The sequence below is a fragment of the Vollenhovia emeryi genome, unplaced genomic scaffold (assembly GCF_000949405.1).
Source record: "Vollenhovia emeryi isolate VEMERY1.0 unplaced genomic scaffold, V.emery_V1.0 DF939206.1, whole genome shotgun sequence".
NCBI classification, from domain to species: Eukaryota; Metazoa; Arthropoda; class Insecta; order Hymenoptera; family Formicidae; genus Vollenhovia; species Vollenhovia emeryi.
This window is the reverse complement of record NW_011967160.1, coordinates 288402-303755: the sequence shown is the minus strand read 5'-3', so window position 1 is coordinate 303755 and position 15354 is coordinate 288402. Positions and strand designations below refer to the sequence as shown.

General features: G+C 43.2%; 1 protein-coding gene across 4 annotated transcripts in view; it reads right to left on the bottom strand.

Moving 5' to 3' along the window:
* LOC105561495 (ankyrin repeat and fibronectin type-III domain-containing protein 1) overlaps positions 1-15354 on the bottom strand; it is a 95036-nt gene that overhangs the window by 40961 nt on the left and 38721 nt on the right. For 3 of the 4 annotated variants that reach the window (XM_012011527.1, XM_012011526.1, XM_012011529.1), the window contains exons 3-6: positions 7087-7235; positions 6323-6451; positions 5256-5445; positions 295-548 (exon numbers count right to left, since the gene is read on the bottom strand). In XM_012011527.1, the coding sequence (XP_011866917.1) occupies positions 295-548; positions 5256-5445; positions 6323-6451; positions 7087-7235 (722 nt within the window). The remainder of the gene's footprint in view (positions 1-294; positions 549-5255; positions 5446-6322; positions 6452-7086; positions 7236-15354) is intronic. The other variant, XM_012011528.1, reaches the window with a different exon arrangement.

Below are 15354 nucleotides of genomic sequence, written 5' to 3'. Positions count from 1 at the left end.
GTGAGCTGTCGCACTAATTTCGCAGAACATTGCAGCTCCCGGCATAAAATCGCGCCACGTCCCGGTTAATGATTTACGTAAAATTACGCCCGGCATCAGCAATTCTCCTTTGACTAGGCACTACCGTCCAATTAATTAATTGAGCTTTCCGTTAACGCTCGTTGAAATTGTTTCAATTAGAAGCCTTACAGTTTCAGGCGGGTAGGAAAAGGGACGTTTATGGCAAAGTCCACCGCCGATCTTCGTCGTATAAAATGCTTATCGGCGCATGGTTTTACTCTCAATGACACTTACCTACAATCGCCCTGTGTCCCTTCACCCTCCTGCCGATGTTGGGTGAAACTATGCTCAGTCTGTCGTTTCTCGCTCCCAACAGCGGACTTGGACTCCTTCTCGGTGGCGGATGCTCGACAAATAGACCGTAACTGCTGCCGGCGCTCACGCCGTTGTTCGCACCGACAGACCCTATTCCTGTCAATCCCCATTCCGCCACGCTGTCGATCGAACTGCTCCTTGGCAGACAGGAACTCGTCGTACTGTAGTCTCGTCTGTCAATTAATATCATCTGATTAATACGAGTGGTACGGACTTTTTGTAGACAAAAAAGAGAGACGTTTGATTTAATAGACCTTCATGAAATAGGGTTGACGGCACCTAACATCGCCCAGAATGTAATATCGCCACTCGTGATATCTTATGATCAAAGTGCTGATATCAATCGGCAATACATAGAGTTAATAGCTAAACACGCGTAAGAAGACGTATTGTAGTTACAACGTCAAAGAAATAACGTCTGACTCGGGAGACGCGTTAAAGCAAACTTTGAGTGCTGAAAAAGAGTGAGAACAAGTGTCCACGGGCAAATGGCCCCTTTTTTGCATTCGATTTTGGGCACTTTTTGGGACTTTTGTAGACGAAAAAAGAGAGACGTTTAATTTAATAAACCTTCATGAAATAGAAGTAAAGGCACCTAACATCGCCCAGAACGTAATATCGCCACTCGTGATATCTCGTGAACAAAGTGCTGATATCAATCGGCAATACACAGCATTAGTAGCCAAACACGCGTAAGAAGACATATTGAAGTTACAACGTCAAAGAAATAACGTCTGACTCGGGAGACGCATTAAAACAAACTTTGAGTGCTGAAAAAGAGAGAGAACAAGTGTCCATGGGCAAATGGCCCCTTTTTTTCGCATTCGATTTTGGTCACAAAGTAGGTACCAAACGACAGGTCTCGTCAAGCTGATTACAGATATGTCAGGCTCACAGTGTACCTATTCAACGTTCCAGAGATATCGGGCTCCGAAAAATGGCGTTATGAATGCTTTTGACCGAACCTATTGATTAGATTGTAGAAAATAAAAGAGCCCCAGATAATAATTCACTTAATCCACCTAAAACTTACTTAGGTTCATAGAAAATGCAGGACGATGTCATTAGCATCGACCATTGGGAAACCTTTCAGTCGACTCCAACTCGATTTTGGAATTTTTTGATATCTCTGAAATGTTAAATAGGTACACTCTGAGACTAACATATCTGCGATCATTTTGACGAGACCTTTCGTTTGGCAAGGTAGTGGCACCAAATATCGCCTACCCTAACTATTTTGTATCCCTGTGGCCACAAGAATGACTGAAAAACTTCTGACAGCTTACAATGACGGACAGACATCACTTTATTTGTCACCAACTGGGAAATGTAAGCGTTTGCTAAGTTGTTTTCGCAAATTTTGTAACGAAATGGAAAATGCCATTTTTTTAAACGCGTTCCTAATATGGCCTACTTGTGAGCTTAATTGTTAAATTAATTATTAATAATAATTGTTAACATTGTGTTTTAACGTTCAATTGTAATACCATCATTCTATTCTCTGATTCATATTCGCTAACGTGGTACTCTTGGATTTGGAGAAAAAAAACAAGCAATAATACAACTACACTATTTCCGGTAAACCCCTGTCACTAGATCAACCGACGTCATTTGATAAAAGTGTCATTATCGTTACAACTATATTAAAAATACTGGTGTCGTTCATAAAACAAGCTAATTGTCGTACTTTGCACACAATTCTGCCCACAGTTAACAGATGTCAATATTAGTTTCGCTAAAACGGCGTTGGGCGATATTGGGTACATAGGTAATATTTCGTGCCACTACCCTACCTACTTTGTGACTAACAATAAAATCGAATACGAAAAAACTAGGACCGATATTGTTCTCACTCTTTAGCAGACAGTGCAAGTTCGACATTCTATAGCGAGTAAAATAATAAATATCTATATATAGATATAGCTTCACAAACTCATACATATTGATGAACAATGATTTTAGAAACATTTATAAGGTAGGCGATATTAAGTGCTATTTTCTCAAACTCCCGATTTTGCCGTTTTGTGTTTCTTTTCAATGTGGATTAAAATCTGTCAGAATTTAACTGTTCGAACCTGTTGTATGTACACGCACCGGCATAAATGCTGTCCCTATCCTTGTAAGGTGCACGCACACAACTACAGGGACTCTAGTTGTGTGCGTGCACCTCACAAGGATAGGGACACAGCATTTATGCCGGTGCGTGTACATGAAACACAAATGCTTCCTCTTTCATTTGAGACTAAGTATACGGACAAAAATGTCAATTACCCTTCAATTGAGACCGATTTGAATCTTGGTAGGCGATATTAGGTGCCCTATCGTACCATCTATATTCTTCCGCGATAGATAGATTATTGAAGACCTCTCTTCCGTGTTCTATCTGCCTGCAATTTTGGGCGAATTCTCTACATTTAATTTGTCACGTTTCACGTGAAAAAAAAATCCGTAATCCGCGATGGAAAAAAAAGCGAGCTCCGAGCTCGCTTCGATAACAGCAAGGAAGAGAAATCCCGTTCGTGTGAATGACGCGTTGATGCGACGAGGATCGTAAATCAAGCGATCGATGCATTTTCATGGGCGCGGTTCGCACGAACTGCTGATGCATGCGGCGCAGGGGTGCTTTTCCCCCGTTTTAAGCGTTTCCCCGTCGACCTATACCGCCCCCGAGGTGACGGTAATTTAATATGTTCAGAGAGGGCACATACGCGTTTATGGTATAATGAAGACGCCAGATGACTCGGAGTAGAATATCCTAAGTGCGTCCACACCTACGCTCGACACCGCTGTATCTTTCCGTCCGAAAACGAAATTATTATCGGTCTCGATTATGATGTAACCGCTGCGTAAGGAATTAGTTTGCTTCCGGGCCAGCCGGGTCGAAAACTAAACTGATAGCGTAATGTGACATGCATGGCGAACTGATATATATTTATATAACACTCGCGTAGTGAGTTTTCGAACGTTTTACGCATCGTTTAAAATTACAATTGTTTATGCAGGCTTTGTGTTCTCTCTATTTATTGCGTACAATACTAATATTATTCTCCGAAATAAAAAAAAAAGTTCAACGCGGCAAAATGAAGGTACAGTACAAAAGAGCTTGTTAAAAAAGAAACATTATTATTACAAAATAATTTGATATCCGGCTGCCCGCGAATTCGGTTCGCGAGGAATCGACTTGTCATTGAAAACAGCAAATAGATTAAAGGCCGCAGGATTTTATATCGCGTTTGTTATCGACAGAGCTGAGATCCTTACCCGAGTTTAAAGACGGAACATTTTTATTACAGAAGAGAGCCTGTGATACGAGTCGATCGTGCTCAATGAAATAATCACTCTCACGATTGAGATGAGACTTGATTTACGCTCGAATCAACGAGATCGAACCTGCGTAAGTGGCACCGAAGAGATAAGATACCGAGAGATGAGAGCGATAAAGGAGCTCCCTGACCTAATCGCGTTCGACTCCTTTCAATATACGAAGCCTGTTCCACTGAGCGCTCGGCCTTGGGGTCTCCCTCGTAAACGCAGTCGAAATACCGTCGCTCCTTGGAATAACTCCGTGACATTTGTATTTTAATCCGAAGGCAATTTTCGTAACTCAGGGCGCTCGCGCATAATGATAACGTCGAGTCTATCGAAGGAGCGCCCGCGGGCAGGACAGGCTGATCGTTCCGAACAGGATATCTCCAGAACAATCGGCGCTCCTGTCTGGGAATAGAATTTGTGTTTCCGAAACAGGAATGTATTCGGGAAAATTGCTTTCCACTTTACGCGAAGCAGCCTATACAGCGAGCCACCGCGCGGGAAATCTATCAAAGCGCTATTCATCGACACGATCAATAAAAGCATACTCACAGTAGTATCACTAACTAGGAAACCATTCTACACTCGCCCTGGTCATCGATTTCAATGAGAAACTTGATGCCCGTGCCCTATTTGCCAAAGGGAACAATCACAATATTTTATGAAACGCGTACACGGCGATAACTAAGCGCGACCCATCCTCCTATTTTCAGTATCTTTCCCCAAGAAATGATATTATCCGCCACAACGCGAACCACTTTTCCTCCCTGGAATCATCTACCGTCTGGGTAACTTATCGCGGTCATTTCCATAAGAATTCGCTAAGCGCGAGCGATTTATGCACGTCATTACTTACCAAGGTGTTCCTTAACAATCTAATATTTCTATAGTCACGCGAAATAAATGCTCGATCATATCGCGAGTCATGCGAGTAAGGACGACGTCTCCCCGAACGGGCGGATGTAGACAGCATGATAAAGCGTCGTCGAGAGGATGTGTCGAGTGTCGGTTATGGCATATTTCGCGAATCTCTAGATAGAAGCTTGGAAAAAAAAACCTCGAGCTTATTTCGTTAGTACCTGAACAAAGAATCGCGCGATTCTTTGGCACTTCGTGGAAACGACCCGGAATTTAATTCCCGGTCCGGCCGGGACACTTTGCAAAGCAAATGCCGAGTGCGATTATTAAGCAGTTCCGCCGAGCGAAACGTTTGTCTATTCGCTTTCCATCTAATTTCGCATTCCGTTGGCTCCAACTGATATCTCTTTGTGTCGATCGCTGGTCGGAGCCAATCTTGCTGCACTCCACGCTTGTTATACGCGCAGAATACCAAAGTTTCTTACGGCTCTCGAAAGATACGGCTCCACGTTCGCCTGTCTCGAGGAAATATGAGATTACAATATCCGGCTCTTTTCGATTAGTTCTTTACAGTCGAGTCAAGTGAGGTCAGTCCGGTTCTCGTCGTCGGTGGTCGTCGCCGATATTTCGAGGGACGGGACACGATTTGATTTTCGCACGGCGAGCACGTGGGCACTTTGAGATGCCCGGGCGCAGTCGGTTCGTCGACGTACCTCTCCCAGGAGAGCCGTCGTGGAATTTCATCACTCGGGGTGAAGCTCGGCCGCTGGTTCAAGAGCCTCGCGAGCCGGTTGAGAGGCTGCGAGCCGCCGATGCTGCTGGTGCTCAGCCTGCCGCTTCTCGCTGAGTGTTCCTTGGAGGATTCCCTGCTCGCTGGACCGGAGTCGGAAACGCGGCGTTCTCCTGTCACAGAGGAAATCCGACATGAAGAATTGCGCACGGGGCCGCGCAATCAACGATCCTCGGCGGCTACCTCGGGAGTCAATACCGGCATAAAATCCATCCGGCAACTCCCTCGGCACCCTCGCGTGTACGGAGCGCGAACGAGCTCTGCGACATCGCTCGCGCGTCCTTGCGACGTGGTCAAGTTTCTTCGGGAGAATTTCGAAGTGTGCCTCCCGTTAAAAGAGTATGAGGATAATTACAAAATGCGCTCGTAACATTTTCAACGACTTTCAAGCGACTTTGACAATCGTAGAAGCGATCGTATAATAATTTCATTGTTCAAACGTGATAATAGCGCTCGAGTTTTCATTAAATCGAATATATGTACCGACGCTGTGCTAAAGAGAGAGTATCGATTACTTTGTACCGAGAAAATAATATGCTTGCAAACTTGCGACTGTGTCCCTCCAGTGCATCGCGTTCTACCTGCTTTTGTACAGTAACAAAAAATTCATTCAACTCTCGCTCAGTTGCCAATGCTATGTAATAATAATTGTTACTGACATGCTTGAACTCTGTATTATGTACATTAAGACGAAACTACATCATGAAAGTATCAATATGTACATCGTGTCTAATCTGCTTTGATAGTCTTGATAGAAAAACTGGCAATCTCCTATCTACTTAGATTCGCATGCGTAACGGGAAGAATGAGAGACGGAGAAAGAGAGAGAGTGTGAGAGACAGAGCGATTAAAAAAGTGACATAGGGCTGCGAAAGTGGCGTAAGAACATCAGTTTTTTTTTGAGGCGTAAACGCGAAACCGGCGCTGAAACTCCAATATAAACTCGAGAGTCCATTCTACGACTTATCCCATAAATTCTTAGTACCTTACCTATCGTGTCGTCCGTAAAGGATATTCTCGGCGTAAGAAGCTTGGTACAATGGGAAGCCGTGCTTCCGCGCTTTGCGCAGGTCGTATTGTCCGTGGAAGGTGGAACGACCGATATCCCCGTTGTTACCGCTGAATGCGAGCGAAAGATGACCATGATTAAATGTGAGAGGGGCTGCTTAGGCGTGTATTCTTAGCGAGTCGAACGTAACATTTCTACTATTGAGCAGTTTCTCAAATTTACGACTAAATACCGAGAGAAAGAGAGAGAGAGAGAGAGAGAGAGAGAGAGAGAGACTCGGATGCGGCTTCGTAAAATGCTTAACACAGCGAATAGAATAATGCAGATAAATGACGTGCAGCGGACTAAGTTATACTCATACGGATGTAATGAGACAATTATTATAGTTTATATATTACTACGTTTCTTTCGTAACAGACATTAATTTGCCATCTGCCGTGTCGCGGAGAGAAATGTAAGGGGGAAAAAATGCGATAGAACAATGGTAAAGGAGCAATACCGTATTCGCGCATCAGAAGCGGATTGCCAGCCGAAGAGAGGATAAAAGAGGAGCATTTTAAGATTACTTGCGTACTCGAAACGCGAAGGAGAGGCGCTGCAGGCAACGGATCGTTGCAGGGGTATAATAATAGAAGAGAAACATTATCGTAACAGAATGGGTTCTAGACAACAATGACGGCAGTAACTTGTATACGAAAAGGCATTCGCGGAAGAGGATAAAACGGCCTTAGCGCTTAATAGTCACCGTTGTAACGAGCATCGATTTGAGCTTGGAGTATGTTGAGGCCAGGTACGACGATCGCCGGCAGAGTCCTGGAGCGCAAGAGCGGCGCCGGGCGTCCTCCGGGGCCACGTGCCGATCTGTTCTCGGGTTTGCATTCCGGCACGGGTGCGCTGCAACAGAATAATTATTGTGAGCGTGACGATCGTTAGCGATTCATCTGCGATTACAGTTTGTGCGTTTCGAATTATTCATATATGTCGGGTTTATCGGTATTAAAGTAACGCGATAGCGTAAATTAATTGTAGTTGGATAAACTAACTGCGAGCGGTCGCCGGACACGGTCATTTAATTTTCCCAGTTGCCAGGTGTGTACGCGAATCGCATATGTAGATATAATTTCGTAATTCGCTAGATTGACGCGATATAATCTCGGTGGACGTGAATTAGATCGATAATAATTTCTCTCCTTCTCTCTTGCGTCGCAATTAAGCCGCGCGATTAGCGAAACTAGTTTTTGTTATTAATTCGCACGTGTTAAAACGTCAATCTATAATTAATCTAATCGCCGTAACCATAGTTACGCCGTTTTAGGCGGTATAATTAACCTTCGATATATACGGTATTCCAAACGCACGTTTCTAATTTTTGATAATCGTCAAAATATATGCAAGAGTAATGCTTCGTATAATTAAACGGAATCCCCTTTTCGACATAGACATAAGACGTCTTAAAGATGTCTCTTAGACGTGCATGTTCTCTGGGTTTATTTCTCACGAAGAATGGCACTTTTATAACAAAATGTCACCATCAGTTTGCCCAGAAAAATTCACTTCGTGCCGGTGTAAATAATTCTCCATAAGTACAATAATTCTTTAGATAGTAAAAAAGTTATAATAAAATTGTTCTTCGCCTCGAGATGCACTTTACCTCTCACGAAGAACGGCAGTTTTATAACAAGATGTCACCGTGCGATACTTAAATCACAGTTTCCCCGGAAATTCACTTCCCATACGACTTTATGCCCTCGAGCGAGGGACGTTGTATAAAGCCGTGGACCCAATGCTCGGACCGTTTTGCAGAAATATTTTCTCGGAATTTTCCAATCTGGAATACCGCGTCCCGGATTGTCTGTTTAAAACCAACGCAATTCCGCGAGTAGACGACTGTTTAAAGAAGGTGCGCGTGGAGGGCAATCCGGCGCGAGTGTTCAGAAAATGGAGGACATTAACGCTTCAGCCGTTAAAGGGATAGGCGCGGCGAAATTTGTTCCTCGCGCGACGCCCTACCCATCGGCGACGTCTCTCTCCGTAAGGCGGACGGAGACAAACGTATATCCTAACGAAGTCTTTCAGAGTTCGCCCGGCTAAAAGTACATACGACTGCTGTATCTGCAGCGACACGTCTCGCGGAGGAGTCCTTGATTGCAGTAACCCGCTTTGTTCAAAGTGCACTTTCCGCCGAAACTTTCTCGCGTCCGTTGTTTCGTTTCTTTTGATCGCCCGAGATCTTTTCCACCTCTTAAAGCCTTCGCAATTTTCTCCGCGATATTTCCAAGAGACGTGACAAACGCGACGCTACAGGGGCGCGGATCTCGCTAACGGCGGAGCGTCATTGATGGGAATCGACGTGGAGAGTTTTTGGAATTCTCTCGAAATTTTTAACGACAACGCGGTTTGGCGAGTCGACGCGTTCTCGCGATTTCGCACACGTGAATTCGTCTCACGTACAATTTAGAGATGCCCTGGGAGTTACGGACTGCTCGTAAAAGTTCACAAGAATTAAGGTCGCTCCCGTGATAGCGATACATCTATCGTACACCTTGCGAAACAGACCTGACTAAGTTTGCGACTATCTGGTGAGCCAACAATACGTGGAACGAACGGAAATTTTCCAGTTTTGATAATGATACTTTTCAAGTCTGAAATATAACTGACCTATATCGACGGCAAAGTGCTAAGTTCTCTGCAAAAAATGTTCAATTTCTTGGTGAAGAGAAATAAGAAAAAAAAGTCTCGTCCTGTTAGCGATAAGAAAATTGGCAAGATAAAAGTTGGATCGACGGTGCTCCGTGGAAGAATCAGAAAGGTGGCATTGTTTTCCGTTTCTGAAGTTCCTCGCCTTTTTATTCAACGCCGGGGCGCAAGTACTGCCGGTGAGACTCGCGAGGGAGCAGTTTTGAAGCGCAGCGCGGAATTAAATCAAAGCATTTAATGACGAAGTAACGAGCGAGGTGTGACTCTTCGGTAGAATTTCAGAGAGTGATCACCTCGGGCAGGAGAAAAACGCTCGCCCTCGGGATAGAATAAAAACGACGGGGTGAAACGGCACACGGTCTAATAGGTTGTGCGCGCCATCGGCAAATCGACGAGGACGGGAGGAACGGCGGCGTCCTTGAGAAACCGTTCGCCGGGAACCACCCTTAAGTCTCCTTAACTTACGGGACTTGCGGACGCGCACGCGCGCACGCAAATGGGGCTTACGACGCCACGGGAATGACAGGGCAAACAAGAATAATTGCCGTCTCTTAAATCCGGCGAGGGGTGGCAGAGCGAATATTCCGCGAGGAGGAAAGCTGCGCCTCTGTAAAAGATTCGTCGCCCGTAATATTTACTTTCGTCTTCTTCACGCGTCGGTGTAACGCGGTGAAGAAGATTGCTTTTATCTGCCGCACACACCCTCGTCGAACGTGAGGCTTCGGAGACATCGACCGTCTCGGCGGGATCGCGACACGTCGAGACGATTATTCGCCTTGTGCAGTCGATCGCGCGTGTTTTTCTCGTTTTCCCGACACGGTACGGTGCAAAAGTCGGGCGGTTGTCCACGTCGGGGATGTATCCGATCGCGCGCACGGCGAGAGGGAACACGAGTCAACAACGAGTTTTCTATAGCGCTCCACAGTAGCTGAATGGTATTCAATCGACATGTCGACGCGAGAATGGAAAGCGACCGGGCTCGGCGCTAGCGAGCGACCGAAATACGGGAGAGGAAGAAAGCTTTTTTTCTAGGTTTCAAAGAAAAAGGGGTTCAGCCAACCGAAATACGTGTGTGTGTGCGTGCTCATGGATTTGGCTTTCTGCGTTTCGCGAGTATTTTAGAACAACAGAAGAGGTAGAGGGATCAGTATTTACCTTTGACGACAATTTCAACGAAGTCTTTAAAGAGATATCGCAGAAACGAAGATTTTCAGCAAAATAAAAATAGGATTTTGCTTCTATAGTAATTAATTCGTAGAATTGTGTCCGTTCTTTTACGCGAATAACGCTATCGACCAATATTCCGCCCCTTTGTAACTTTTATTAAAATAACTAAATTGTTTTTTTTTCGATCAATAGCAGAAACAATAAAGATTACAAAAATGTTTTCACTTTTATTAATGAAATATTAGGATAGAACCGGAAAATTAAAAAACATTTTTTAATTTGTATGAAAAATAAAACAAAAGATGTCTATAAATCAATGTTCTAGAAACGATCAACTTTGAATTAAAGGAAAAGTCGCGCAGTCAATCGTTTCGAAAAGTATAAATTTGAGGTGTAAGATAAAGGAAAGTTTTTAAATTTTTAAGAGCTTTTTCATATTTCAGGTTAAACGTTGTTTCCGAAAATAAAGAATTTCTTAATATACGTAATCGATTAGATTAGCCTCTCTTTTCGCAATGATAGAAACGTCGAAAACACCTCCAAGCTGGCTTTATTCGTAGTTTCACAAGTCGACTAATGTCGAAAAAAAGTAAGGGACAATTGTCTATTGTAATAAATGTAGATTAAATCCCGTTGCAATGATTTCGTTTAGTTGGAATCTTTTCTAATGGCACAAAGATAGCGCATTCTTCAGTAGACATTTTCTATTTCATTACATTCAAGAAAGGCAAAGAGAGTAATGAAAAAAACATGACGCTTTGGCGCGGTTTACGGAATCACCCCTGACTTTCCGTCTGACTCTCGATTACGCTTTGACCCTTGCGACAGTACTTCTGGATCAGCGAATCGTCTCGAGGCGCATTAGAGGTGCAGCCTTCGTTCCTTCGATTTTCCGCGATCGTGAAATCAGGGACCTTTGCTACGGCATGAATCTCTTTAAACGGCGACGACAGTGAATTTGCAAATTACGATCGCGTGACGCAATTTACGATGCGTCCCCTCGGCACGTTCGACGTATCTTATTTCGACAGTTTATGCGGCATTACGTTTATTGTGCGCGCAAAACCGGAGTTGCACTAACAAAGGACTGTAATTTCCTCGCGTGAGAATACAAGGGTAAACAGAGAATTGCCTTAGAGCTTCGTGCTAGCTTATTTCGTGACACTACAAAGAGTTCTAGACGCGTAGCCCGCAATTTCCTGAAACTAGAATCGCGCGTTCTGCATGACACGCATAGCGTGTCCCGGAACTTCTCGCGTACGTTATACGCCGGACAAGGTCAAAACGTGAATTTAGGGGAAGGGTGTCGGGGCAAACTGGAGCAGCGACCACACAGGAAATGCACGTTGAGAATGCTTTACATCAGTGCGATAAATTTCGCCGGTAACGAACGCCCAACGCTGATGCAGATTTACGATGCGTCGTACCATCCGAATATATTTAACTTTGTGCAATCAGCTCCGAAACTCGAACCCCCTGCGACGTTTCATGACCCGCTGACGCGGTTTTCGCATACTTAAGATATGGATACGGCAAAATCGAGGTCTTCCGATTAAAATAGAAAGTAATCGATCGACGCCTTATTACTGCACAGTTGGAAAATTTTTGTTTTCTTGTTAAAGAAAATGCCGGTGAAAAATTTTGTGTTAAATGTTCAACGCATTCATGTGTCAATTTAACGTATTGCTCCTGGGTTAATTGACCTTAAATGTAAAATTATTAAAATACCTGAAAAGAAATGTTGAAACAACACAATGTGTACTTATATTTTAATCTTACACAATACATATGTTCTATGTATTTAGTAACAAGATTGATCTGTTAAAATTTACAGAATAAGATGTTGATCTTATTCTATATAACATAAGCGAGAGTGATTTCGAACCGTCATTTGACTTATTACATCTGTAAAATGTAAAACTTATATTTTTTAAATTTATTTTGTCATTAGAAATATGTCAATTTCACGCAAACTGTATTTCAAATTATTTTGAGATTTGCATTTATTTTGTGGTAAAATATTAACAGAGTATTAGTGTGATCATTCAACATATCCATATTATGTTAAATTAACACAGAAATTTGTGTGGACCGTTTGGGACATGTGATATCTGTGAAATTTAACACACTTTTTTTTCAACTGAGTGTGCGAACTTCAATATCTCTGTATATTTCCAAATTACTTGAATCTCACGTTATTAATATACGAGTAACACGTGCCACGAAGAATGAAACAAGACGTCGATGCAAATATGTGACCCCTTTGCACGCGCGATTATTAAAATGTAATCTAATATCTAAACAAGTTTATGCATCCCGGCTCACGTGACTAGCTTGTTAATTTGTTTGTTGGCCCAACTATCTCTTATCGACATATTACTCGGAGATGAAGAAGCGAGTTGTTTGTTTTCACGGTGCTCACTCTGAAATATTGAAGGCCGGCGATCCGATGAGAGAAGGCAAACGAAGAATACGTTGCAAAGTGGAAAATCAATAGCCGGCTATTTATACAAGCGGAAAGATTATTGATCGCGTTGGGAAGACAGCCGCACCATCTCTCATTTATCTTTGATCTCTCAGCGGTTGCTCTGATCACCGCTCGCGGTATCTCTCGCTCTCGTTTCACACCGACAGGTATGCGATTCGATATACGGCTAATACGTTTTATCGAAACGAAAATTTGTCGAGTTTTCCCAGTTTTTTTTCGCGAGCTTTTTGGCGCGACGAGCTTTTTCGCAAATTGCCTTCCGCGTTACCTAACTCTTCTACGAAATCTCTCGTTTATCTCGCTGTTTATTTTTAACCAACACGATATGCGATATTACTACTTATTATTTAGAGATTATTCGTGTAAAATGTTCGTATCCATGAACGCGCAATAGAAATTTAATTGGAATATTATTAGATCTCAATGTGCATATATATATGTATATGCGTCAAATTTGTCGTTTCTGGTCTGGAATGTAGCCAATTTCAATAATGCGAGAAGACCTTCGATTAATGTCGAGTATGTGCGAAAGGTGAGACCCTCCACAAATAAACGTTTCTTCCGATCGAGGTCTACGCCATTGCTAATTAGAAAAATATTTACTCGTTCGAGGAATATAGAACCGGCGCGGACACACACGAAAAGGAGCGCGATACATAAAATATGTATACGTAATTGTACCTTTTCCCATACTGACCATTAATTAAAACACAGAGCGTTGTACCGGGAAACGTGATCGTTATTTGATATCTTTCAATTAAGTATTTTACATGTCGATTGAAAGAAGCATTAATTCGTTCGTTACAGCTTTGAGTTTAACGCGTGCGATGGATCCGATATTTTTACAAACCATATCGAATGAAATGTTGATAATACATATCGCAGCATAATCCGATAATAATTGGAGTCAGGAGGTAACGGATACGAAGTATAGGCACGAATATTTTACATTAATTAAGGTCAGACAGAAATAGAGGAGGCGACGTGACCTGAGTGTCGGGGAGTCTTAACTGCGCAATTTTGCGCGAATATCAAGTGCCAATTATCGGATATTACGAGGACTGGAAGTATTACTCACCCATCCAGTTGTTGTTTCACGGTAAAGCGAGTAAGACGACTGGCTCCCGATCATTCATGAAGGGCCTGGCCATTAACAAAGAGGATCTATCGCGATGAAACGGGGACCGCGTCGTTTTATCGACTCGTCGGCTTTATCGAAAAATATTCAGGTAACCGAAGTTACAAACTACTAAAGTTTCAACTCGCGGTCTACTTAACTTTCCTCTTTCCCTCCCTCTTTGAGTAAATTCTTGTTAGCGAATTTACCCGCAAATTCGCCCTCGACTCCCCACGTTCGAAATTTTCGATTATCAGTTCGAGAAAACGATCGTCCTTGATTTTCTCTTATTCTTTTCTCTCGGCATATTCTCTCTCTCTCTCTCTCTCTCTCTCTCTCTCTCTCTCTCTCACACACACTCTCTCACTCACTATCTTTCTTCCTGATCCCTCCGGTGCTGTTCAACCTTACTTCTTCGCCTCAAATTTTTCCTCTTTTGATGTCTACCTCTAAAAGTCCGCGCACCAATATCAGGAATTTCTTTCTGGGACAGAGACGCCGCTCTCAACTTTTTCAAGTCGCTCGAAAGTTGTCGCGAACGCCGTAAAATCGATAACACTCCGTACGAAGAAGGATTATTTTTAGTAGGGGGGTGTTGGCCAGATAATATCCTGCTCGGGTAGTATTAGCACCTTTTGTTCTGCGTGAATGACTCGGAACCTAATGGCTTCCTTCCACTAGATGTGTCATGTGGTGAAAAGGAATTTCTCCGCGGTCCCTCGCAAGAATAGATTTTCTTATAAAGCGTGGATTACGTGCGACATAAATGTGCAAAATAACTTGGTCGAATAAGAATTAACGTTCCGCCGTTTACCGTAAAATTTATCGTTTCTTATTCAGGACGTATATTTGCGAAGGAGCCGTAAAACAGTCGTCGATTCGTACACGCGATCTTTCTCGTACATCATACAATATTGACGTATGTAAGTAACTCTTTGAAGAACGAAACGACCCGTCCAGTCGCAACTTTTCCGGGCGTGCTTTCGATCTTCCGAGTAAAGACGCCACTGATGAAACAGTCGATTCGCGTGTTTCCGCGATGTAACTCTTCTTTCTCGCAGTTGTATAGAAGCCTCTGGCACATTCGCTATCATATAATTGTCTCGGTGACCTTCGTTGGAAACAGCGGCCCCGCATTTCAACTCGTTTAGCTGTGTAGCATCTTGGAGAACGAGGCAGCAATTTCGAGAAAGGAGAGATGCCCCACAATTTCCCACGGTCTCACTGCGCTCGCTTTCCACATAGCACTTTGCCCGTATTTCGCGTAGGTACGAGTTTTCCATAAAAGTAGCGCACAGATACATTGCAAAAAAAAAGAAAATACTTTGCAATTTCGGTAAACATTTGCTCGCGTTTAAGCTCCAAATAATTACTCCGCTTTTTGTTCAAGATGGAGAGTCTGCTTTTGTTTTCTCTTTAATTTTATAAGAAAACGAACTTTTGGCAGATATTGCCTTTTTTAATCAGAAACTACCTGGAACGACGTTAGCATTAACTTTGCAGGACTGCAAAGCATTAACGCAACTTCCGGAAATATATCCTAT